The sequence below is a fragment of the Streptopelia decaocto genome, assembly GCF_964273445.1.
Source record: "Streptopelia decaocto genome assembly, chromosome: 10".
Classification (NCBI taxonomy): domain Eukaryota; kingdom Metazoa; phylum Chordata; class Aves; order Columbiformes; family Columbidae; genus Streptopelia; species Streptopelia decaocto.
Window position 1 is genome coordinate 4,577,381 of NC_138665.1, and position 27,478 is coordinate 4,604,858.

Below are 27,478 nucleotides of genomic sequence, written 5' to 3' on the forward strand. Positions count from 1 at the left end.
CTTATCTTTCAACTTTCTTACTCTTTATTATTTGTCATATTTTACAAGCTACACACATTTACAGTATGTGATAAAGATTCATAAACCTCATTATTCTACATTTATCTGCATTGAACTGTCTTTACAATCTTTTAGATTTTAAACGTTCTAAGCCTGCCTCAGTGTTGCTACATTTGTCCTTATTATTTACTCTTTTTTTATTACCTACTCTAAGTTGAAGAGTCTTCTACTCTCTGGCTTCTTCTTGAATTACCAACACCTACTAAATCACTGACTGTTTGATCAGAATTAGCTTTAGTTTTTGCTTTGCTGCAGGTATGGAAACATTTTCCAGTTACTTGATGAGCAGGACGAATCTGCGAGGCTCAGGAGGTAACAAACACCCCCCAGTTTGCAGCAGGTTGTCCCTCGTTTCCCAGAGCCCGTGCCCGCGGGCGTGCAGCTCCCCTGCAGCTTTGCCGCTTGCAGACCTCGCTTCACTCCTTTCCTTACCAGAGCTTTTAGAGCATGTTCCCTGCAGTCATGTCCCTTCATACTCAACTGCCACTTCGTGTTTCATTGCTTCAACGCTCACTCGCTTTCCAGGGGAGCTGTGGACCTCACTACCTCTCAGTGTTTTTCTTAATTTTAAGAGAGAAACCTCTGAAGATCATCATACCTCCTCAACGTGCTGTATGTTCCTCTTCTATTCTCAGCCTCTCAGATTTGTTCTGCACACTTGTGACTGGCCTGCTTTTGTTTCTCACGGGGGATAACAACTCATACTACCTACCCAACAGTCACCTACTTGCAGCGATTGCATAAGCTTGCACTAAGGCCATCCAAGTTGTTTTAACTTGAAAGTAAGTGCAAAAATGTCTTTTCTAATTTGGAGGAGCTGGGAAGGAACATGTCCCTGATAAGCTGCCTTAGTGTTTTCAAATGCATTAAAAATGTTTCTAGTCCCCTGGCAAGCTGTACTAAATCTGCAACTCCAGAGGGAGCAGTTGACTTTTTGAGAGATTCCCACGGGTTGCAGGTGGCCTAAAAGAAGTGGGATTTCTCTGTCAATGCTTCATGGGTCATTCCATGTGTAACTGGGGGCCTCAGCTCTCCAGGTCTCAGCTCCCTGCCATCAGACAGTTTGTCTGACATCTCTAATTTAAGATATAAATAGAAGTTTAAAATTCTAGGTAGATTTTTTTCATGACTTTTAAACCATTTTATTATTCCACCACCATTCTGCTTTGTTCTATTACTACTTATCCGATATTTTTTTGCTTTTGTTTTGTGTGTTGAGTTGCCAATATTCTCTGAGCACCTGAGGCTGAGACATTAGGCTCACATGTGGCACTGTGTCAAGCAACTCATGAATTCACAAGTGTCACATTACCAGAAGATGTCATTTACTGTATTACATTTCTGATTAAAATCTTCAATCAGAGAAATTAAGCTAAAGGCTAGTAAGGTACATTCATTTCTTCCTGCTGACAATGTCGCTGTAAGCAGCTTGTGAAGGGTAATTAATTCAGTACCATACGCTGGACCCTTTTTGTAGGCTATTTGCAGTGAGTCAAATAGCTTGCCAGCAGCATGCACTAAAAATATTCGCAAAGAAACAAGCTAAAAACCTTCCTGAAAACAGAAGTTGATAAAAACATTTTAATCTGCTACGCCCTGCTACATGCAGTAGGTCAAAACCATTCCTGATGTAAGCAAGTACATTTCCATTTATTCAGAATGTGTCTAATCTGCCTTTTAGCATGTCACAGTTTAACTTGGGAATTTGTAAAAACCCAGTACAAATTGACATAGCTTTGGCATAATAAAAAGCAAAATATGTTTTGAAAATATCTAGCTCCTTAACATTAATTTTGGTGTAGTATTTACCCATGGCTCAATGCAACACGCTGACTGCATCGTAGAAACCAAATGTTAAAAAATTAGATCTATGCTAAAATTTAAGATTCAAATTCAAAAGGACAGATGTCTCAGCAGTTGTCACAACAACTAATTTTGGTATTTCAGATCATGTTGAAAATGCTAGGATACGGTAGAGACAAAACACTTCAGTCTGAATGACAGAGATAATCTTCACCAGTTTTTGATAGGTTTCCCAAATCTATTCAACCTCCCTTTGGCTTTATCTACAGTGAGATTCATGCGAGCATCACCCATATTTGAGTTCCACTGAGCTATGGTACAGTAAAACACTGCACAATGTCATTTGCATGAAAAGACTCAAAACATTGGCTAGATATTTCTTCCTTCATCCTCCTAATGGTCTCAGAGGCTTCTTGAAAAGAGGAAAAGAAAAAAAGCGCCAGATAGGACTTTACAAAATTCGAGCACCAGTGGGAATGGATGCCAGTGCTCTGAAATAAATGAAAGCTACTGTTTCATCCAAACCTTCCAACATTTCTTGTTGAACCACCAATGCTATAAAATAAGTGGCACTGCAGGTGGCCATGACTTAATATCATCTGCTTCGACACAACCTTTTCAGAAACAGCCAAAAGGAGATTAAAAATCCCCAAGCATTCTTTGGTCTGTACCAGATAGGCAGGATCACAGATTTCTGATATATTTTTTTACTGTAGTAACAGTTGTCCTTCTATATTTTTTTCAGCAATCTTAATTCCCAGGAGAAGAACAGACACTGGATGACAGTCAGAGTGACAATGTCAGAGGAAGATTTCTGAACAGAGGCAGCACAGCTATGCTGTTGCCTCTTTCTAAGATCTGTCATCCTTGAGGAAAATTCTGGCAGTTTTTAATAATATTTGACTTATGGATGAGCAATTTTTCAACAGCCTGGAAGACTTGAGGATCAAGCAAAGTGTGGCCTGAAGAACTCCTCGGGGTGCCCAGCACATTGCAGATCACTGTTGACAAAACTCAGGAGACATGGCTCAGCGCAAGTCTCCAGGCACTTCCCTGATTCCAAAGACACAGAAAGCCTCATCTGAATCCCAATGATCTTCTCAGCAAACTAAATAGTAATTTCTATACAGTGGGAGCAAACGATATCTGGGGTGTGAATAATGGACCAATGCAAGTACGAGTCATATTCCTTAATGGTATAGAGCATAAAACCAAGGTGAGGGTGGGCTGCTGCTCGCACACCAGCCTTTGCTGCTCTTTGTTCTTCAAAGGCATGGCAGATATCAGGGTAAAGAAATAAAATGCTCAGAAAAAAGCTTTTAAATCCAAGTTAAATCCCATCAACGATAGCTTTAAAAGATCAGTTCCTTATATCTATAAAGGCACATTGATGGGATTATGTGCAATCTGGCTGCTAACATTTGCAGTGTCACAGAACACCGTACAGGTGACTTGAGTGCCCACCTCATCTCCCAAAACACCTCATTGCGAGGCATTTTGATGAGGAAAGTCTTTTGCTGGTCTCTTTTGGTTTAAAGCATGTACATCCCAGCCAGGACCTCGCGGCAGGTGCAGTGGCATTCCTCCAGCAGCAGGAGACCCGCCACTGGCAGGTGGGTGCTTGTTATGGAGTTCATTTTCATGCCCTATGGTTCTACATATTTATCATATCCTGTTACATTATTAATAGTGATTAAATGTTTAGGTATTTCAGATCAATAAAGACTCTCTTTACATATTTACTTGATTAAAAATTAATAAGTTACAAAGATAAAGTGCACTGAATTTGTGCGCAGCTATGGAATGAAGTCAAGGTTGTAACCTAAGTGCTATGTATTGTACTGTGAAAATAAAAAAAAATCTTATGGCCTTATTACCGGAACATGGTTTATCTAATGTATAGTCCTAGTTGACAGGGTAATAGTTAGGTGATGTGGATGATTTGTGGATCTCTTTGTCAGCATGTAAGTTATAGCTTCCCAGGTGAACTACAGCATAAAAACTTATGTGCCCCTATATTTCAAATGTTCAAGAAAATATGTGTTACCAGGTTTTCTGAGTGAATGCCCCTTTCCCATTGCACAGTCTTTTCCTCTTAAAGGGCAAGCCAATCTCACAAACACCGATCACTCTACTGTTTGCCTGACAGCTTGAGAGCAACCACAGCACAAAATGCTGAACTCCACGCTGGTCTATCAACCTGCGGTAAAACTAAAAAAGTTTCTTAATTTAGGTAACTGAATTATATGTAAGTGACACATATTAAATTTATTATGCTGTAAATATCACACAAACTCTATTGTGCAGAAAAGTGACTGAATATAGCGCATATGAATCCAACTCGTCCTTCTGCTTCCTGCCACTGTATGTATCTACAGCAGAAAGGGCTGAGCTTCCTCCAGTTATTCTGTAAGTACGAGATGGTTTACCTTCCACAACCATCCAAGTCGTGTTAGTATCAGCAGAAGAGTTTGTTGCTGTGACAGTTTATGAATTAGACAGGTAGTAACAAAAACCTTGTAAACAAAATCCTGAGCTGTTGGGACTTAAATGTTTGCTATCCTTTTAAGTATATTTTGATAATGAGTGAAGAATTCTCAACTAACCGGGTATCTGTTTTTTCCTTGTTAAATAATTTCATTGTATTTCTCAACATTCAGAAAATTATTTTCTCTAAAAGAAAACTCACCTGCTCTCAAACGAGACATCTCCTGGGATTACATGAGTGCTTTCCTTCCCGATGAGGAATCTGATTCGGTCATAAAAGAGCCTGGGAGGATGCTGAGAGAAAGGCGGTTGGCTGTGCTGGATCAGGTCAAGGGGATCGGGCGAACCCTGGCAGAGAGGACTTGCGTAACAATTGCTTTGCTGACAACAGTCAGGGTCTACGCAGTCTGTCAAGCCATCTAAAACAAAGAGAATGGAAAGTTCAGGAAACTGAGCGATTCTGAGAATAAAGCACTGTGTTTAGTACCGGAGAGCACAGGAGGTATTTCATCAATCGGAAGACATGCTGATTTCGACACATTCAAATTCAATAAAGCATTAGTCCAGGAGGGGTATTTCCTCTAGTCATTAACACCGTTATCACCTCATAAAATCCCCACACAACAATGAGAAAACAGAACCTACAAACTAAGTCAATAGGGGAGAGTGAGAGTGTCTCCACTGCAGAACAGGCAGAAAAGGAAAATCACTACACAATACTTGCTAGTCCAATGGGTGCATGATCCACACTGTGCAGCTGCTACGTCTAATAGTCCTTTATTGTCACTAAGCTCTGTTCACACCTGTGAAGAACATACATTTACTGACCAGTCTGCAATAATGAAGTCTGAAATGTAACTCTCATAAGCATCTTCACTACAGTAGTAAAAAAAAAAGTACTTGTTACAGTTGTCTGCCTTACATTTTAAGTTCTACAATAGATTTATTAGTGGTTTAGGATGTTTACTTTTCATTTATTGGTTGCAATACTAGAATGATCCAAAAAGGACAGAGGCATGGCTATAGTTCTTTTGTAGTTGGTAATGTATTATGTACATACACACCTTGATGCAGGCTCTATCCCAGTGACCTGACAGATACAGTCTTCTCCACGGATGTTTGCACCGGGAGAACAAATTTGGAAAGCAAAAATACACCTATTCCTCCTCCCTTTATTTGCAAGTATGAAAAACTAGGAGAAATTATTATTATTTTTTTTTATTTTTTTTTTTTTTAATATTTCTTCATGGACAAACTTGCAATATTTGTGGGTGAAATTCATTTACTTAACTGTCCAAAGCTTATGGTGAAAAGTGAAGCACTGAAGTGCATCTAAATTAAGCACCTACATAAAACTTAAAATTGGGCTTCTATTAGCAGCTTAGACATCCAAATTGCTTAAATTGCATACTCAACCAGAAACAGATTTAATAAGGTACAGTAAAATGTCCAACTACCTTCTTAAACATCCATTTTATGACTTAGCAGTTGCTAACTTCCATGGATTGACAAGCACACCAATGCATATAAAGCAAGATTAAGGCATTGTATCCTTCAACAAAGAGATGTCTCTGTATTTTTAACAAGGTCAGTCTGAATAAATGTGGAGTCATCATATCACTGTATGGATTTCCCTTGTGTTAAAATTGGAATGCTATAGGATCAACATACTGTCAGATATTTTCACTTCATGTTTTGACTTTTCATGCTCTGTTCGTGCCTATAAAACTGTACCTCCTCAGGGCAAGCGGCGTTATCAGGGAAGATGCTGTAGTTTTGTCATTGACTTTAATGGGTGAGAGACCAACCCTCAGATAACTCCGCTCTTTTCTCAATAGAGCACACTGCACCATGTGAATGCTCAGTAAATAACACCATAAAATATTCACTTTGAAAAGAAAGCAAAAGCCTTTCTACAGAACAAACAAGCATTAAGAAATGGGCTTTCTTAGAATCTAAAAATCCTTGCTGGACCTTGAGCAAGGTAACTGCTTGGCTAAGTAAAAAATATTAACAAATCTATCCTACTGCAGCTGAGAAATCAGCTACAGCTGGCTAGTTTTTGTGACAATTAGCCAAGGGCAACTGTAGATAGCTAGCAACAATAATCTAAGAACCTTGGACCCAGCAAAGCTGGAATAGCTACAGGTCAGTGCATGCTTTAAGTTATTTTCAGATTGCCCCAGTCCCAGAGACAACGGGCATTTGCCAGCGGTGGGAGAAGAGCTTCACAGGACGATGATGAGTTTATTGAGCTTGAGTACACTCAGCAGTCACTTTACATTCAGGAAAACCTAGAAAGCTATTGGAATCTGCTAGGAAATCAGTAAGCTGAAACAATAAGGGCCTTCCAGTCCAAACAAACCCACACGGGAAGTGGATGGAGGAGTCAGCGATATGAACGAAAGGGATATTCATTGTGTTCTGATGAAAAAACAAAAGAGCTTTTTGGATTGAAACCTTGAAAACAAGGCTTAAAATTGCAAGGGAAATATATGTCCTCTTATTGTTTCCTCCTTTTTGTCCAAGGAATGAAACTATAAATTACTAATAAGTAAATTCTATTCTATTCTATTCTATTCTATTCTATTCTATTCTATTCTATTCTATTCTATTCTATTCTATTCTATTCATTATTATTATATTATATTATATTATATTATATTATATTATATTATATTATATTATATTAATTATTACATATTACTAATAAGTAAACTAAAAAGCATCAAATTACTATTAGATTCTTCAAGATTGCAAATATTAAAGCATTCTACTAGACTTGAAAAGGTGACGAAGAAATTGAAATCTCTTGCTTTTGCTGTGTACTGGTGGAGATCCCTGTGAAGGCTCTGGTGTGGTTAGACGTGGCCATTCGGGGCTGGTCCTGCCAGTGGGCTGGTTCTGGCAGTCACAAGCTGTGTTCAAGGAGTCCAGGTACTTTCTGGAAGGTACTCACTCTTACAAGCTGATTGCTGTCTACCTGGGAATCTTGACAAGCATTGCTCTGGCAGAATAAGTACTAATCAGGCACACTTATTTCAGAATAGCAGATTCCAGGGGGAAGCTATTTTGGAATAATTTATTCCACAGTAGCTATTCTGCTTAATTTTTTCCTTGTCAACAAGCCATTAGATGTTGGAACTGAGCTGACCTGATTCTCTCGTTTATGTAAGAAATAAGAGTGAAAATTCATTGAAATATTAGAATATGAAGAATTGCTTAGAAAGAAAGAACTATAAAAATAACAATTAAATACTTTGCTTTCTCTAATAGAGTCCTCATTCTTTGCTTTGGTCAACAGCTTACATGTCTGCAACAAACCCTGTGCATTCATGCTGTACACAGAAGGAAACCGAGCAAAGGGAAAGCAGATTTCCATCTTCCAGTCAGGCTCAATTTTCATCTTGTCTTCACAGTTTACTTGTCAGCAAAATGACTACCTTATAAACTCTTTCAGGTTCTGCTAAGGGAGTTATTTTGGTCTGAATTACTTGCACCTGGTTTCATTTGGCACTCCAGGCTCTCAGGGCTACAAAAGGGTGGGTTTCCCATCTGTAGGGGTGTGCAGTCCCAGAAGCAAATCTGAATAACCCATGGCGAGAATGGTATTTGTCCTAACAGCACCATGAATGTACAAAGTGCTGAGTACACCAGGGACAGCTTATGGCCTTGTGAGCAAAGGCTATCAAATTGTCAGAGGAAGAAATTGCTAACCAAAATATAAACGTTAATCCGAAGTAGGAGTCTTTGAGGTTATAGATTATCATTCACAGCTTCTTTCTCATGCTGTGTTTAATTTTTTTTTTTTTTTTTAATTTTTAAAATGTTTTCATTGATTAGGTGTCTCTTTATTTCAATCTCCCTTCTCAACCAAGCAGAATGAAACAGAAGAAAGATGCTAGATTTGGGAAAGATGCTCCATGGGCCGGGAGGCAGGAGGTGGAGCAGCACCAGCTCCTCTATGACTCTTAACACCAAGTATTTGGCTCAGGCCACTGGGTGTATGTAATTAAGAATTATTAACTAGAAATGTTTGAATAATGCAACTTCTAGCTTCCCCCCACCCACCCAAACAATCAAACAAAACTACAGAAAAGAAATCAACCTGGATAAAACTGAAAAATATTGTTCACACTTTGTGCTGAAGTAAAACAATAAAACACCTATTTTTGGGCAAATAGAGAACTCTTAACCCCAAATAAAATATATGTTCCACTTTAAGCTCTTTAAGACTTTGCTTTTAACTTAGACTATTTGAAAGAAAAAAAGAAAAAACCCAAATCTAAACCCCAAAAAGAGACTACTGTAGTTCAGCATGAGACCCATGAAAATTAACCAGGTAAAAATACCTGGTACAGAATCACAAGTTACATATGGAGGCAGTTTATGGTGTGAGGATAACATTTTCAACAAGCCAATCCTATTTGAAAATTCACTACGTTAAGAAAACAGCAGGGTTGCTATTAAATCTCAGGAGACAACAATCAGGAGTATGAACAAACTACTATGAACAGCAAAAACCGTAATTCATACAGCGGGGGAGCCTGTCTGCTGAAGTTTTTACTGTCAGTTACCACAAAGTGCATCTCAACATAAGTGTGGACTAAAATGTATCACAGAGGTGTAAATGATTTTGGTTTGTTATTAGAATTTTTTATTTTATATAAAAGGCAGCCAGGTACCCTCGCGGTGCACTACAGATTATATAATAAAGTGATTAACATTTTGATGAGCCTGAGATTATGGCTTCACATCTTCCAGGTACCTCGTTCCAAATGCAAGGGATAATGACAGATTGGGATTTTTTGTTTTGTAAGTAAATTGGACAATTAAAATATTTTTAATATTACTGCTAAAAGAGAATTCACAAAGATCAACTTGAGGATAAAAAGTACCTCATAGAACTCTTAGATAATTTAAACAACCTCAAAGAAAAGGCAGAGCATGCCAAAGCAAGTTGCTCTGTTTTCCGTCGCATCACTCTTCTCTGCATTGCTGTAGCTCACAGAGTTAGAACAAGATTTTCCCATTTCTTTTTGGGGAAGAGATCCTTTCGGGAAGCTTTTGATGAGGAATTATATTAATATTTATCATGTCAGGAGTTCGTGTCAATGGAATCACACAATGTTTTCCATCAAACAAAATATATTTTCTTGCTTATACACTTCTATACATATATTTCTTATTTAATACGATGGAAAGAACGCCACAAGTGTGATGAAATTACCTCCTCAGCTCTGTTTCTATCGCAGTCATGGAACGCTCAGTTTGTGCTAGGTACAGCACATTCTCTAATGCACATATTGTGCAGCAATCTCTCTTCTACATGGGTGACCACCTTCAGCAGCCGGACAAACTGGGAATGGAGCTATGGATCCACCTCCCCATTGGTTCCTGTGCAGCAATATATCTCTTTGCTTACCATGTTTAGGCAAGTGCTGTGCAGTGATTGTATTTAATATATTTTGTATTTCAGCTTTCTGTATGCTGCATAATATCTATATTAAATGCTCAATAAAATAACAATGGGAAAAGGAAAAGGCATTTTATCAGCTACAAGCTAATAGCAAGAACATGGAACAAGTCACGTATTTTGGGCTGGCTCTGAACAGCTTTATGCCATCTACTTTGCAAATCCCGCCTTTTCTAGTCTTCTCATCTAGCCCTGAATTACTTGCAATTCATGACTACAAATATGAGAATATCACAATAACTCCTGTCACTGAAAATGGCCCCGTGTTCACAATGAGTACAAATTATCTAGGTGGCAGAACACTGGAGGACATTACGGGGGCACCGGGCGGGGTCCCTGCTAAGGGAAGCAAAGAACAAAGCTGCTCTAATTCCAGCAGCGGTGGCTTCCCCGGCTCCCCAGTGCAGCATGCAAGAGCTTTCACAGCGGCTTCATTTTTATTAAACCACTAGGACACTTTATTAACTGGCTATGGAAACAACAATTTCAATTGGACTCCACCTCCTGTATTACTGTGTTATTTTAATAAACCATCCACTATCGCTAGGTTCTGGCAAGCAAAACATAAATAGTTAGCAATAATACTTAAAATTGCTATTCTTCTGCTTTAGAGTTCATTAAAAGAGCAGAATTCTCACCCCTTCAAGCTTTTGTTACGCATGGAGAAGACACCACTAACATTAACTGCAATGGATTTGAAGTGTTATGGTTAATGTCAAGCCTAGAATATCACAAGGAGTGGTGTATACACCTATATGGTGCATGCATATAAATGTACACATACTAATAAATGTACTTGCTCAGTCACATGAAAATCCAGCCCATGTCTAAGCAATACACTATACTTAATATAAGCAATATCAACGACCTTTACTTTGACTGCTGCAGAGCAGCCCAGCGGTGTGCGGGTAAGTGCTCTCCTGCTCCCTCTGGTCCAAGCCCAGCGTGCACAAGCCACTGCTGGAGCTGAGAGAACTATGTCCAGAACATTTTCACAGAAAGTAAAAAATGGGATATAAGTTTCTCCTTGCAGTAAGTCGACTTTTTTCTCTGAATGCTTTGCAGGACAATCTAAACAACGCAACACCATGACTCTGCACACTTGAAGGATTTGAGGTTTTCGGTACACTCGTATGATCAATTGTTCAATACTATTGTTGTTTGTGAAGAAAAAAAATCCACAGGAGTCTTCAACTGCCATTTGCTTGCTTTCTTTTACTGATCTCAAATAAGCATTAAACAATGCCTGTGCTGACTTGTTTCACCACAGGCTCAGTTAAGTCCAATTAGGGTTGCCAGGAATCTGAGCAAACTGAATCAAAGAGGGACTCTAGAAAGGACTAAGCGGCAGTAACCACCATGAGTCTCTAGTGCTTATTCATATGTGTTAATCCAAACTCCTTCTAAATTCCAGCTGTAAAACAGAGCATGCAGCAGACAGTGAGGCTGCTAATTGGGAACACAGGTGTTTGCATAAGGCCTCTGGAAACCCACCAGTATGGCTGTGGAAAGGCGATACAGTGTTTTATCCAGTGAGTACCAGTGGTGTTTGGCCTTCCATGCACGGGAGAATGCAAATATATCAGAGTATGATTTTCAGAAACTGTATCCCCAGGGAGCCCTCGCTGCTCAGCAACAATGAAAACCATTCCCATCAGTATTATTTATATTCTGTAATAATAGCATATTACTTATATATGGACTCGATATCTCTGTGATGGATAGGTTATTAAAATGCCAATGGATGGGTCAGAAATACATCAATATTTTAGCAGCACTGGTTATCAACCCAAGGCTATGCTGAGTCATATATTTTCTTGTGCTTGGAAAAGCTTGGATAAAGCTACGATGATTGTCTGAAGTGACTGAAGGCATATTTGGAAGTGAATTCAAAGCTTGTAGTAAACAGTATTTTCCTAAAAAACAAACAGCCAAGATTGATTCACAAAAGAAAAAGAAAATGATGAAAAGCAATCCAGGCAAATTTAAAAGAGTGATCCATATCTAAGAAATCAGTGGGAGTGACAGGCTGCAACTTTCAGCTTAAGACAAAGCCCTGCAATGTGAGTAGGTGTCAGAACTGCAGGTAAATGGTGGCTTGGTGGGGGCTGAGCCGTGAGCGGGTGCTGAGCACCCTGCATGGCCAGCGCTGGGGCAGGGGGCTCTGCCTCCTGTGCCTGGACACGGGCACGAGGCTGAACTTCCCAGCAGCTCCTGGAGCTACTGGAGCTTTTGAATGAGTCTAAAGTAATGGCAGGACAAGAGAAAATTGCCTGCTCAGACAAGCTGAATGGTCATCATATAAACTGAAAATTAAATCATGTCAGTCACAATAATGAAAGAAGGAGAATAAGAAATGGGGAGTAATGTGATGGTGAGGGAAGCCAGGGCAAGGGAAAGGCCCCACTGCAAAGGACATCTGCTTGACATCTTGGCATTATTTAATGGACATCACACTGCTAACAGACTGCAGATGCACTCCACAAGAGCAAGTGCAAACCTTACCGTTGTGCATCTGTTATAATGCTAAGACCTTTTCAATGATATTTGTAGTGATATTTGAACAGGTAAACATGCCCTTAAGTCAGCAAGCAGGAAAAAGCTAACAGAGAGTTATGAGATGGAATGGGAAATGCAGTTATGGTACAGTCAGGGTACAAGTGCAGCATATACTAATGGGGCTCTAAAAGAAATAGTATTTTCCCTGCTCAGGAAAATATTTCTGCATGTACTTAACCCTCTCACCATGTGTAACTGCACTGATGAGGAACTTGGTGCTTCAGCATCTGCAGAACCAGGATGCCTATGAATATGCCTGTGGTTTACCTTTATACTAATATGCCTGTCAGTCCTTAAAAAATTATTTCAAGACTTCCTCCCTCCCAAACCTTTTGTGCTGTTGCCACGGACCAAACAATAACACTGACCCTTCCCCAGGCCAAATAAATGACAGTATTTGGTCCCTACAATTTGAACTACTAAAATACTTTATTTTCTAACATGTTTTTTCCACCATGTACTTGAATGTATTTTTCTATAGTAAAAAACTCAGTTTTTCAGTCTCTGAAAGTACCATATAACAAATCAACTGGAAACTACACAACATTATCATGCTGCCTAACTCCTGAAATTGGAGTTTGTTTGAAATAATAATTGTTCAACTTTACTACAGCTTTGTTCTTTGCTTGTGACTTCTTCCTAACAAGCTTGAAGCAAAAACACCTCCTAAGGACTGAGATATAAATATTTGATTTAAACACAACTGGCATGACTAAGACCTTTTCCAGGTGAGAATACCATGATTTGGAATACACAACAGCATTACCTCAGGTTTAGAGCATTATCTCCTGGGCTGTGCGTCGCCAACCGAACATGATCACATCCCAACGGCTTAGGAAGCTACTACCTGTCAGCGGAGTTCTGTAGCGCGGCTGAGTGCATGCTCTTAACTCACCACAACCAACGGCAAAAATGTTAATAGCTTCCATCTTTATGAACCTAATCCAGTTATGTGGCTGGAGGGATGGTAACTTGTTATGCCACTGTAATATGCTCATAGTCTAAGGCACAAGCTCCCAGACAACATGGCTTAGCAGGTAATGTCATGTCTCCTAATTTCTGTTTTTACTGTTGTGTATGTATAAAACCCCCTGAAACACTAGAAATCAGCTTCTGATTTCATATTAATGTAACACTGTTACAACTCCAATGACTTCAGGGGAATTTTTCTAATTTATGCTTATGCCAAATCAGATCCTATGAATGTCATATATAAAGAGAAGTGGTTGTAATATGTAGATATAATTTTATTTTCTTATATAAAATTGATTGTGAAGGAAACTTAATTACATTTAGCCCATCTGTAGTAGTCAGATTAATTAAACTTTTCTCTTTGCACTTATCTCTAATTGTAATGTCAACAGAGCTGTCCTAGTCCATGTTATGTTACCATTAAAAAGGAAAAAGAAAATTACTTTTAAAACCTGCAGTGAAATGATGTTAAGAGTCTGCCTTAAACTGACAAATTCAAGGAGATTTAGAGTTAAAACTGCCAACTCTTTCAATAACTCACCATTATTGCAGAATATAAAGGACCCAAAACCACAATACAGGGCAGTTTATGCAGAGCCGGTTCACAGACTGCATCAGAAAATGCTTTGCATACATTACAGGCTAAGCAGGGTTTTTGTGGGCAGGTTTAAGAGGACAGGCGAGTGAGTCCATGGCTGGGACGGCGGGGGGAGCACGGGCAGATGGGGGGGCAGGCATGGGCAGTGATGGGCTGTGGGACCGTGGTGACAGGGACACACACCAGCCTGGAGCAGCAGAGACAGGGTTGTCAGAGCGCTCGGAAATCAGGTGGAAAGGGAAGGATAAAAAGGAAGAGAGTGATTTTGAATGGGGTTCAGAAACGAGGAAGCCTTTGCCAAAGGACAGCATGGTCTTAGCGCCCACAGGATACAAAATCAGAAGGTCTCAAAATATATCTGTAAATGAGGAATCATCACTGAGTCAGAGTGTTTCTATTGAGGTCCCACAGTGACCTCAGTTCTTGGCCCTAAATCAAGCTTAATTTATCAATGACCTAGAAGAAAATAGACAATCACTATACTGAGGTTTGGCACTACAGCGGCCTCTCAGATCTCACCCAAGACACTAAGATGGTAAGTGTGATATAATAAGATAATATATATTTCAGTACACCTCAGTGTAGAATCTAAGGGAAAAAAAATGTAACTACGCTTGGGGGCAGATGTATTCAGAGGCTGCATGAGAAAGCTGCATAGCTCTGAGAATGGGGGCAAGCACACCCTAAAGGATGATAATAAGTAAAGGAGAGGAAAGCAATAGTCATTCTTGACCGTCCAGTAAATGATTATTCCTAAAACAGACAGAAAGAAGAATGAACTCTGACAACAATCAGTGAGGAATGTCGTGGCTTTTCTCTTAGTGGTAAGTCTGAATCAGAGACTGGATGTTTTTTCTTAAAAAAACCACACTAGTTCATGTGTTAAAATGGACTACTGGAAACGAGGCAGAGGCTAACTTACCTAAGAACTATGTTTTCCCCAGCAAGCCTAAAACTTACACAGCCTTAGAATGAGTCAAGACTACAAAGGTAGGGAGCATTTAGTGTCAAATGCCCTGGTTCAGCTGGTGGCAAACAGCGAATGACTATTTTAGCACAGGGCTCTGATTATGGTACTTTCAAAAATGACTTCTGTATACTTTCTACAGTAGCTTACTCAACAATTGTTCAAATGTAGGTCCAGATAATTGCAAGAACTGTGCTGTGTCTCAGCGGAAACATGGAGAAAGAGATTAATGTTAAAAAAAAAAAAAAGTCATAATGTATGCGTTATGCTTGCAAATGTATTCATTTAATATTAACATAAGACTAAACTCTGGATGCATTTTGACAGGCACATAAGTTTTGTTCATTTGGGTATCCATTGGCTGTCTTCTCTGAAATAGAGGACTGTTATCTTGAACACGAGATAGAGTGGAAAAGAGATAGAAGAAATTACTTGTTGCCCTTTTATTTATTTTTTTTTTTAAGAAAAAAATCAAGTACTGGGATGATGTGTACAGCACAACATAACTTCTGCCTTGAATAACATATAGCACAAGGGTCTCTTTGCTCACTGCACTACTTCGGATGAAGTCAGTGGATCAACTGTCTTGAGCAGACATACATTTACATTCTGTGATAAAAAGGGAAACTTACACCAAAACTATAGACTCAGGTGACAATCAAGGACGTGATAAATAAACAAAGAGACTCGAATTATGTATCATACCTCCATCATTGTCCAGGTTATCTCCACACACCATTTCCATGACAACATTACATCCCGAGCCACTCCAGCCCACTTGACAAACACAGTGCCATCCATTCTGATCAAGAGTGCACCTCCCATTTCCATAACAGAGACCTGGACAGCCATCTAGAAAAGAAAATGGAAAAAAGAAGGTTTAATGGAGAAGCTTTCTTTTCTTCCTTTACAGTTGCAAGTATTCTTTAACATTCTTTCATATAGGATTATACTTGCTGTCTTCAAATGATCACAGCTCCCTTCCAAGCCATTTCTATTTTTGGCCAAATATTGAAAATCCCCATCCTGGTCCCTGCCCTTGTTTGCTCAAAAGTCATTTCTTGGTGAGGAATGAGATTTTTTCTAGTAACATTTTGTGTGCAGGAAAAAAGTGAGTAAGCTTATAAGAAAATATTTAATAGTCTACTGTTTTCATCTTTTTCTCTACTTATTGAAGGATAAGTTGTAGATTGCACAGGATGGTATATACATAATCAAGGTTTATATCAAAGATATACATGGCAAATATTCCTTAATTGACAAGCTGGCATTTGTGGACATAATCATACACATTGCAGGGAGCAGAGGGGATCTTTTTATTCTATTCATAAACAGTCAGCTGACTGAGAAAAAAGCCGATCTGATTTATGCTACAATACAACTCTTTCCACAGAAGGCAAATGAGGGAGCATTTCCTTCCAACACCCAGTTCCACTTCCTTCACATTATAGCTGATCGAAGTACGACAAACACTTGCCCTTTAGTGGCTCTGATTCTAGATCAAAACAGGAACAATGACTGTAGCATCCCCTGGATTATATACTTGTAAATTCTGAATCCATAGTAATTTGGACATTCTCAGCTTGATCTCTTGCCTATAAGAGTGGGGGAGGAATTGCCGCTTGGATGTGTACACTCATGTCCATCTGCTTGCACAGTGTAATGCCAGCTCAGACATTTGTCAAAGCCTCACCATATCACACAGGGAGCCAAAGGACAATGGGGAAAGCTCAGCAATAAGCTTAATAGCGCAAGTGGCCTCCCTTCTAAAAGGCCTCCTTTCTTTTTAACAGCATGGACATACAATGGACATACAGGAACTGAAAGCCGTTCTGCACTTGATAGTGAACATCAACACTTCAGTATTATCAGATTTTTTTGGGGCGGGAAAAAAGAAGAGGCCTCAGCCTGCATTGGTATTTGGCATCCCCAAGAGATAGATGCTCCAAAAGGGCTTTGGAGGAGCCGACCAGGGAGTTGGTACAGCTGGTCTGCCAGGTTGTGACGTACAGCCCAGCGTGCAAGACGTTTCCTGGAAACTCTGCACTAGACACATCTCATTTCATCTCTCCTTCCCACCCTCGGCACAGGTTACCAACCACATCTGCAACCAGGGAGACTGCAGACTCCGACCCCCGTGCTCTGAAAAGCTGGAGACAGGTGGCACCGTTTTCTCGCATCAGAATTCTTCAAGTTGCTGCTCTAGAACAGAATGAGGTTGGCAACCACCAGATATCCTATAAAAGCCAATTATTTCCCTCTTTCAGGGAGTTGGGGGAAAAGACAGGATATGAGAGCTGTTCTGGGTAACAGGGATGTTTTTCCACTTCAATTCACTGTCCTGCTGAGTTAATTCATTTCTTGTATATGGTTATATTTTGCTGCTGTGTGTGGTTATCCTCTAAAATGACAAATGTTATGACATGAATGCCTACTTGTTTTTATTGTCTAATTCTGAAGAAATAAAATAATAACCACAAAACAAACACCCAGCTCTTGCTGGAACATTGGTTAGTTTGCCATTTCAGCTAGCAGCACTTTGGTAAGGGGCAATGTGCACCAGCGCTCCGCACAGCACGGCCAGGACGGAGGGACTGCTGCCAAGCTCGGGGAGGGAACTTGCGCTGACATGACCAAGCAGGACCTGCGGCAAGGCACGGAAATCAAATCGACAGCACCACAAACAGACCAACATAAAATTTAACGCTTGTATTTGAAGAGAACTATATCACAGCTAGCATCGGTAGCTTTTAAAAAAAAGTGCACTTCTCGATCAAAAGAAACTTCCCTCAAGCACAAATGACAAAAACCAACCAAACAAACAAAAATGAAATCAAACCACAAAACATTTTTGTTCTCATGGAAGACAGGATCAACACAAAGTTTTTTGAGCAAGTCCTCACCTCCATCATTACTTTTAAATGGTAAGTGAAAGAAAAAAAACCCGATTTGCCTAACATTGCATATCAGATGGCCACATAAAACATGCTTACATTGCTACAAGCTCACAAATAAGTTGAGCACATTTTTTTCTTAAAGCTGATTTTTTTTTTTTCTGTGTTTATATATCTCCATAAATAAATGTTTTATCTGTTCTGGCAATGTAGAAGTACAGAAGCTCAGACAAAACAGGTAACACAAAACACTCCATTCCCAATACTTCTGCATCTTTTCACTATTCTTTCCCAGTGCTGATATGAAAAACTTACCTCGAACAGCATCTAAGTAGTGAGCTTAAAAAAGAAAAGAACAAAACTGAGATGGATTGAACTTCTGTACGCAAATGAAAATACAGACACCATTTGCTTATGACTTGCCATCTGTTCGTTGATATAAAGCGTCTCCCTCTTACTGCAGTTGGTTCTGTTCCTGCTACTGTGACCACCACACATCGTGTCTGTGATCGTTCTCCGTTTGATGATAGGGATGCAGAGGACAGCTTGGGCTGCACCTGACAGTGCCCACAAGCAGCTCTATATCTTTTTAATTATTTTGGTCCTTTTCTAGACTCGCTCTACACAATCTTTATAAAATGAGGCCGTTCCTCCTTCACAAACCTAATTCTTGATTTAGCAAATCTGATTTAGTATATTCTAGAGCCAGTGAACAAACTGTCGTAAAATGATGAAGACAAAGATAAAACATTCTACGCTTTTTTCAAGAAGCAGGTATGAAAGCTTATGCTGCTAACTGCTGAAAATTAGATACTCTGCTATTACGAACAATAAAATGTTTATGAATAAACTTGCTTTGGGACATTTTAGGGAGAAAAACTATTAGACTTTGTAAAAACCTGTTGTATTTCATTAAAAATATAACTATTACATTTGTACAGTAGAGTTATGACTTCTAAAAAGGGTCTGAAAGTTTTTCCTTATTAGGAATATTGGTAGGAGTCAGCTACAGAAAAACTACCTCTAGTAACAAGTACAATACGTACATCTTCAGACATGAAGGAAAGAGATTTAACACAAGAATTACTTAAGCTGAATAGTAGCTTCCCCTCCCTCATACCTATTTCTTAAACATTTTTTTCCTTCCTGACTCAAAGTTCACATGTGAATGCAACTCAAATATAGGTTAGGAATTTCCTGTAAATAGCTGCCGTGAGCTGCGATTCTGCGGGACAAGCAGGGTGGCTCTGGCAGATCTTTGCGTAACCGGTTAAGACTTTGTGCATTTTCTTTCTCGAGGTACAAAACGCTCTTACCGATGGTGCAGTGGTCCCCTTCCCAGCCAGGGCTGCACTCACACTTGCCGTCCTTGCACTGGCCGTGCTCCGCGCAGTGCGAGTGGCAGGTCCGCTCTTCGCAGGCGGGTCCCACCCAGCCCTCTTCGCACTGGCACGTCCCTCTGGCACAGACACCGTGGCTGCCGCAGTCCAGGGTACACAGCTCTGCACGGGGATACAGACGCAACCAATGTCAAACAGCAGTTTATACCGCAAATAGCCTTTGCTCGCTCATCAATTGGATCAAATACAGGATTCCACCACCCAGTACAGACCTTATGCAGTGTGGCTGCCTTATTCTTAAGCAGTGGCTTGCAAGATCATTTATTTGTTTGAGGTGGGGACTGCAAAAATGATGGCTTTGCATGTGGTAGGGCAATGGGTCTTAATCGGTTTAAAAATGACACGAAAAAGTCCACGTCTTTTGACTGATTTCATCTGAGGCCTTTAATAACAGCATGTCCTATCCATCCCTAGGTCCCACTGGCTCAGTTCTGAAAGCTTTTATAGACTCAAATATTGCGAGTGAGCTGAATGAAAGGATAAAGTTTGGCAGATTAAATACATATAAGCAAAAATCTTTGAGGTATTCAGGTGTTTGCAGTGATGGCAAATGGCCTTCACTTACAGTAGAAAGAGCCACCGTAAAGATGTCAGTAAGGCAGAGAAGAGCAAGCACCCCACTCTGACACCAGTGTACAACATTACATGACTTACAGGCCAGGCACAACTGCCTAGTTCTGAAATGGCTTTTGAGGCTTAAAACTTTGTTCCTTCCTCACTCTAATGAGCCAGCTGCTAAGAAACCAGAAAAGCCATTTTGGGAAGACAGGAGTACCTCCTTCATCGCACTCCAAACAATTTCTCTACCTGGGCACTGTAGAACACCACTTATCGTGAACCGGAATGAAAGTCCTGAATTGTTTCAATACATCACAATATGCCAATTGCAATTCTACTTCCACTTAGACTAAAGTTGTTCTGTGAAAAGAATGGCTTCATTATAAAAGGGTTCTATGTAGTCTGAATTTATTTAGAATAATTAGTGTCAAGAGACAGAATTCGCTTGTTATTCTGCAATTAACCTGCCACAGAAATGTTTCCTCCTTCTTCCTCTCAGAAAGCAGCTGATAGCACTACAAGTGTAAGCCAAATAATCCTGTCTGCTCTGATTGCAAATGTCAGTGTTACATATTTAGTCGTGGCAAGATTTTTCCCTTGACAGATTTGAAACAATGATCATTTATATCTTGGAACTACTGTATATAAACATTCTTAAAAACATTTGTAGTGACAAATGGTGTCACTGTATCTACCAAGCAAGGTTTTGAAAGTTTAAATTGAAATCTTATCAATTCCAACCGTTTTAACACACATTAAAAAGCAGCACAGAAATGGACCTGCAGAGTGAGATTGCAGATGTGTCAGGTTCTGTCTCAAGTCTAGAGTGTAGCCCTTATTTTTGTTAATAGCTGGGGTGATGGCACAGAGTGCAATTGAAAAAATCATTGAGTGGCAAACTAGAAGAGCATGGTCAAAGTCTAAACCACCTTCAGAAGTGGAAGGCATGGTAAAAAACTTAAGATAAAATTCAGTAAAAGCAGCTGTAAAGTAGTGTCCTGACAAAGTAAAAATCAACTACATAAAAAAATAATTCTACCATTGAGATAGGCACTTGTGTTATACTGGAGGACAAGATAAACATAATTATCTGACGATACTCTTGCAAAAAGAATATATAAGACAAGGAAAGAGACTGCTCTGCTATTTTCAAATGAAAATCTGTGCTAAGCCTGGGGCATTATCCCTAAGCAAGACTTGATTGCTGCCTGCTGATCATGTATTAATCTAATGATTCATGCCTTGGACTGCCTGCCTGCAGGTACTGAGAAGGATTTCTTCCCTCTTGCTGCATAATTTGGCTTGGCTTTTTTGTTTTGTTACTTGTTTGTTCCTTGGAAACCTGGGAGACTGCTCAGGGGACTACAGGGGCAACTTGCTCTGTTATTTCATTGGTATTAAAGTTGCCCGAATACCTGTTCCTATGAGCAGGAACTGAACTGATCCCACCAGATCTGGGATCCCGGAAGAATCATCCTGCGGTCAGACTGGCAGAGGACCTCTGCAATTATTTTAAGCTATCTTTATAGCTTGGGGCATGGGCTAACTCCCGAGAATTAAATCTAACAAATTACCTGCTACTTCAAGGATTTAGGCTGCTAGAGGGATGCCTTTGATCTCCCCCCGATCTCCCTCTACTTTGTTATAATTACTGCTTTTGGTATTTTACTGTAAGTGACAAAGATTGTTAAGAGGATTTTAAGAACTATTCTGTGGCTTACACTATTCTGGGCTAAGTGGAACAGATTTTTTGGGTTTCTTTGACCCTTCTGCATTGAGTATCTACTACACAGTTTTTTGCAGTTGTGGGACTGGCTTAGTTCAACCAATACCAAAACTTCAGGGAATATTCTAGGCATCAGTGTACAGAAGTGGCAATGCAGGCTGGAAAGGCTGAAGTGGAGGAACAAAGTCATATACAGAGATTCTGATTGTGTCAGCTGCTCTAGCATCTCCCATCTCTTCTCCATCTGTAAATAAATCAAACCAGCTGTTGGAAACCTTGATCCCATTGCACAGATGGCACTCACACCTGCCTCACCTCTGTCTACCCAGCAGAGTCTAATCGTGACAAACTCATCTTCCAAACAAACAGAACAGAAAGCAGTGTGGAGCCAAAGGCAATGTAGGCACATCCCCACCACAGGGTCATAGATCTTGCACATATTCCTATTTTACAACCCCCAAATGAGACAGATCTCAAAATATTTGAAAGTTTTCCATTGTTTTCACCATGTTCCACACAAGGAATACATGTTGAAAGACTATTTAAGCTCATAAATTCAATCAGACTAATGAAGTGGAGAGAAAAATTTCCTTTCTCATTAAAAAAAACCCTCTAGGCAAGTCAGTAGACAATCTTCACTCACAAGGCTCCTTTTTTAAAATTCTATTTTCCCACATAAAATCACACACAGCCAAACAAATTTTATTTTTCACCTATTGGAATACAGTGGATTCCCAACTACACTGTCTTGGAAAGGCAACACAACAGCACAAGTTCTGGACTCCAAACTGGCTCTGGGTGATAGGAAATGTTGGGTTAGTTGTCTTGCCCCCAGTCATTCCATTTTCACACCTCATTTCTGCCGCAAGTCAGGGCACAGTAAACAGAAACCAGTAACTGAGTAACAAGTGTTACAAAAAAAGTGTGTGTCAAACCTGCTTCGGGAAAGGAACGTTGGAATGATCTTACCTACCTCTTGCCTTTCCTTCTAGTAACACATTTTTTCTGCCAAATCTAAATCTTCTCTGATGCAAATCAAAACCAATTTCATAAGCATCAGATGTAATGAAATCCAGTTTCTTAGTGTGGAATAGAGACTTTCCTCATTTACCCTCGTCCTGCTGCGCAGCCCACTCACACTTTATGGTCAAGAAGGCCAATCTTGAGACTGACATTTGTTTCAGCGATTTAATATAAGGCTTCAGAAATGCTGCTTATTGCAAGAATGTATTCTTCTGCCATGCAAATTCAAGATTCTCCCCAGATTTCTCATGCAAAGCAAGGAAAATCAAGCCTAATGTCATCCTATTAATGCTGTGGTAGAACCTGCAGCTTTAATCCTCAGCTAATTCAAACAACTAAGATTAAAAAAAAAAAAAAAGTATTATCAGTTCAGGTTGTTCTGGTCTTAAATGCAAAACAACTCCTTAGCTTCTCGTGTAGATAAACATGTACGGAAATATAAGCGTGGCAGGGAGCCAAATTACCATTTGTGTTTTTATCAAGAGACTGGGTTTCCGCAGCAGACTAGACAAAATGAGATATTCGAGTGAGTGGACAATGACCAAATGCAATGGGAAACAATGCAATAACTGGATTTAGGTAAATAGCTTCAGATAAAGATGACATGGTAAAATTTCAGACAGCAAGTCAGACATCATGCAACTATTCTGCTCAAGAGAACATATTCCTCCTCTCATAGCAATAGGTCCTACAGGACTTGGAAGCACGCAAGATGCCGTGAGTACCGCACAAGGGGCCAGCACAGCAGGGAAAGGGCTTTGAGCTGTGGGTAGGTGCAGCAGTCGAGACAGCCAAAGATGCCTCCTCTGATTGAAACAATTATTCCACTCCGCCTTGTCTCCATTCATCTCCTGGCTCTACCTGGAGCTTATCTGAAACTGTGGTGAGCTGATCCGGATAATGAAACTGGCAGATAATGATTCACTTTATTTTCCTGGGTTAATATGTGACAGCTTGCTGAGCTAGATCGGCCCACTGAGGGCCCAAAGCAGCACCACGGGCAGGGCCAGGGAGGAGATGCAGGTCACAGCCCGGATGGGGACCGTCCTCCTGAGGAGCCACAAGCCGTGCCATCAGACAGGACAGCAACGGACAAGAGCATGGGGGAGGTAACTTATTTAACGTAAGAGGTTATAATTTGGAGTAGGAAAGTCAGCTCAGGGGTATTCTATCTCAAGCCTGTAGTTATGCTGTTGCATTAACATTGATTATTCTCACAATGCACAGCGCAACACACACGATCCGTTAAATCCCTCAGCTGTGTTGTTAGGCTTGTGGGCTCACACAAAAGCCACCTCTTCTCTCCCTCTCCTCGGTGTGGCTGGTCAGTGGCACACGTGCTGCCCAGCCTGCCTGTCCCTTGGCATGTACCGTGGAGCGTTGCAGGCTGGCATGTGGCTGGCATCACATCCTCAGCAGCCGTGAGCCTTCCTGGCTCCCATGAAACCAACACTCACCCTAATTCACAATAATTCACGGCTCTGTTTCAATTTTTGTACCTGTACGCCTTGCAAGCAAACCAAAGTTCTCTAAGTGTAGGGTTGGAAAGTTAATTTCCTTATTTATAAAAACCCTCAGCTCTGCAGATAAACAACAAGCAACGTGCTGGGAAACTGGCCTCAGCCAACCCCTGCAGCTTCTTATTGATACAGTCTTTACCAAATCTAAAACTCAGAGTCCTTAGACTTACACCAATTAATGAATAAGAGACTTAAAAAATGTTCTGCTCAGTCTAAAATTTTTACTGACATGTCCTTAATTCTGGATGCTCATTAATTTTACTGGAAGAAGGCAAATGTGAACAGTGAAGCATTATTTGTACATATTCTTGAGAAGGAGACAAATATGTTGATCATTCCTGAGCTAATCTAAAAAGCATTACAAATTCACTCCACACTCTTCATTTTAATTACCTAAGTCAACAATGAGTTCTTTCAAATGTGCTTTATAATAACTTTCTACTTATGTGATATGAAAAGGGAAATTAAAGCTAAATATTTTATAATTTGTAATGATAAGGGAAGATTTTATAGTTAATTTGACATGTTTCAGAAATAACTCATAGAAAATCATGCTATGAATACAAAACTATATGTAAATAAAAGTGGTCCAATACTACAAAAATACTTCCATTTTACTTTTCTTTACATTCGGTGGCAAGTCTTGCTCTACAGATAGTCTGAACCTTATGTATCACATTCATAATTCTGCTATCCATTTTTTAATAAGTGGTTTTCCACGAAGATTAGAAATTAATCTATCCTGACTTTCACCCAATAAGCTTAACTGCTGGAGGCAGCAAAAAAATCACCTATCTAGGCCTAATAAAGAAAGTTTTTTCAATTTAAATATACATTGCATTTAATAAGCGTGCATGATAATTTCAACAATGTTCCTGAGCTTTTTAAATTACCTTCCTGCTGTGTCCTGGAGACAACTCTGTTCTAGCTTTCATTTGCAGCTTTCATTTTCAGCTACTGACTTTATTAATATAATTTTTTACACCACAAAAAATTTCAAAAATTTAAAGTTTCAGGAGTTTCAAAAGCACTTGAGCTATTTTTCAGTAAAACCTAATGGCAAGTTGTCCCCACTAGAGAATGCTACCTGAAAGGGTGCACTACAGAGGTTTGATGTAGATAGCATGTTTTACATATCTGTACTTGAAGACATGTTATTTTTATGGTACAGCTTATATTATTTTCCCGATTTAAATAAGCTCTTTTGGCAATGTGAATGTTGTAAGTGCACCTAATCTAGACTTCTCCAACAGCGTCACAGTATGTCAGTTAAGCGTGCAATTTTTTACATTTTTAGCTAACCACGGCTAAGCCAATAAACCATCAAGGGACAGATTTTCTGCAGAGACAACACAGAAGTCTGATCAATACAATAGATCATCGCTGAGTGGCTGACAATTTTTTGGCAAAAAGCAAACAAACAAACAACCCTCTTACTGCTCTACTGTCAGAATACTAAAATAACACACAGTTCTGACAAGTATCCACATATCTACATGCATAGCTTAGTTTACCTATTTTATTGTCTTTCTCTCTATGCATCGCATTCCTACATGTGACAATAAAATACATTAAAGGGCATCTTGCAATAGTGCCACAATTTGTGAGTTGGAGGAGTTTGCTCTATCTGAGTGAATAAATTCAAAGCAACACGTTAATGTTAATCACATGAACACTGCAAAACTATTGCATGGAATTTATTCTCACATATACCTCCAAAATCACTTCCACGGTAACTTTCCAAAGATTTTGCTCTTACACAAAGCAGGACTCTGTGGTCCATCCCAACAAAAGACACAAAGTGAGATTCACCTCACCCAAATGTAGAAATCTACGTCTGAAATAGTTTTCTGTAACAGTCCGTTATCAGACTAGAATGTTTAAATTTATTCAGCTGTTGATATTTATCCTTTCTGACACTGCCATGAAGGAAGAGACGGTAGCAAACATACAAAGCTATGTTAAGCAGAAGAGGAACGATTTTGGAAGAATTCTCAAGGAGAAAATAGATCCTACTCCAAATTGTATTTGCCCTCATTTCTGGCTCTGAACAATGTTACAGAGGCTCATAGGATATTACAATTATTTACAGGTTTCCGTGCCTTATACAGACATGGACTTTCCCTAAAATATCATTCATTTCTTGTGTCTTCTTGATGTCTTCTTTTACTCAGACTCATATTAATTATGCCCTTTAATGATTACATGACTGATACTTCTATTTGCTATCTTCTCTTCAGTAGATGTATTGTTTTGCTATGAAATGAAGCAGTGATTCTAGTAAATAAGTTTTTGGGTGGTCTCACTGGCAATTGAAAAGTAGCCCAGCTGAAATCACTCTAACTGCATAAAGGATCAATCCTGGCACTCTTCTTCATGTTATGAACTGGATTATCGCAGGAGGCAATGAGGCACTTCAGGAAGTCGGGTCTTCCTCCAAAAGACAAGAGTTGCAGAAAAGTACTATTGAATTAGTCAGTGTCTTCAGAACAAAACGGGGCAATCTAAACTTCACACAGACCTATTATTTATGATGATTCAGACACAATTACCGCACAATGATCAACTATTGCTACCAAAGGCAAAACTTCTCCAAAACCTCTTGATTTCCCAAACACCATTTCATTTTAAACCTTTCTACTGCAAGATTTATGCAGAAAACCTTTCTGACGTGTTGCTTCACAGATATCTAACTACCTTTCTTATCTTCTTACCACAGGCCACAACACATAAAATAAAATAAAACAACTGGAAATAAAATGCCGTATCACTGCTTGTTACTCAGAATGTTTCATCATCAATCTAGTGCCGGTTTTAATTGCTTTCTGGAAATAATCCTACCATCATCTCATTGAACTTATTTCTGATGCATTAAGTACTCTATAAATAGCTCCTCTGGCTTCCAGTAGGAAGGCTGCCATTAGCACTATTGTGTATCTCAAACTATATGAATTTAATTGCATTTTTAACAAAACTGTAGTGTAGTTTCTGATAATGCTACACCTATTCGAAAGTATCTTTTCCAAACTGGGAGCTTCGATTTACCTTAATATTTGTTTGTGTAGAAAAGTAATCATTGAATAGACAGAAAAGTCCAAAGGGCAAATACAGCAGAGGTGGGGGAAATGACATAGAAACTTTTGCCCCTTCTTAGATCTTTTATTACATTTTTTTTCAGCTTTAATTTTCATCTGATGAAGAATATTCTCTTCCTGATCCAAAACCAATTTGTATATATATAAAAAACCTCACCCTTTATCGATTTTGCTGTGGTTCAAAATGGTATTTTTACAGTGCAAAAATTTAATCAATACAGCCTGATGAATCTGGACTGGTGATGGTAAACATACTAACAGATATTTCATTTCAGGCAGCCAAAGCTTTGAAAACTGATATGACTGAAAAGGACGACTCATTTGCCATTGGGTATATCTC

At 39.5% G+C, this 27,478-nt stretch overlaps 1 protein-coding gene across 2 annotated transcripts in view; it reads right to left on the bottom strand.

The window, feature by feature from the left end:
• The window catches only part of TENM1 (teneurin transmembrane protein 1), a gene marked incomplete at both ends in the record, with an annotated part of 235,534 nt that overhangs the window by 75,465 nt on the left and 132,591 nt on the right, over positions 1-27,478 (bottom strand). The window contains 4 exons of one of the 2 annotated variants that reach the window (XM_082062121.1): positions 4,553-4,769; positions 15,628-15,774; positions 18,132-18,155; positions 19,133-19,318. In XM_082062121.1, coding sequence (XP_081918247.1) covers positions 4,553-4,769; positions 15,628-15,774; positions 18,132-18,155; positions 19,133-19,318 — 574 coding nt within the window. The remainder of the gene's footprint in view (positions 1-4,552; positions 4,770-15,627; positions 15,775-18,131; positions 18,156-19,132; positions 19,319-27,478) is intronic. The other variant, XM_082062122.1, reaches the window with a different exon arrangement.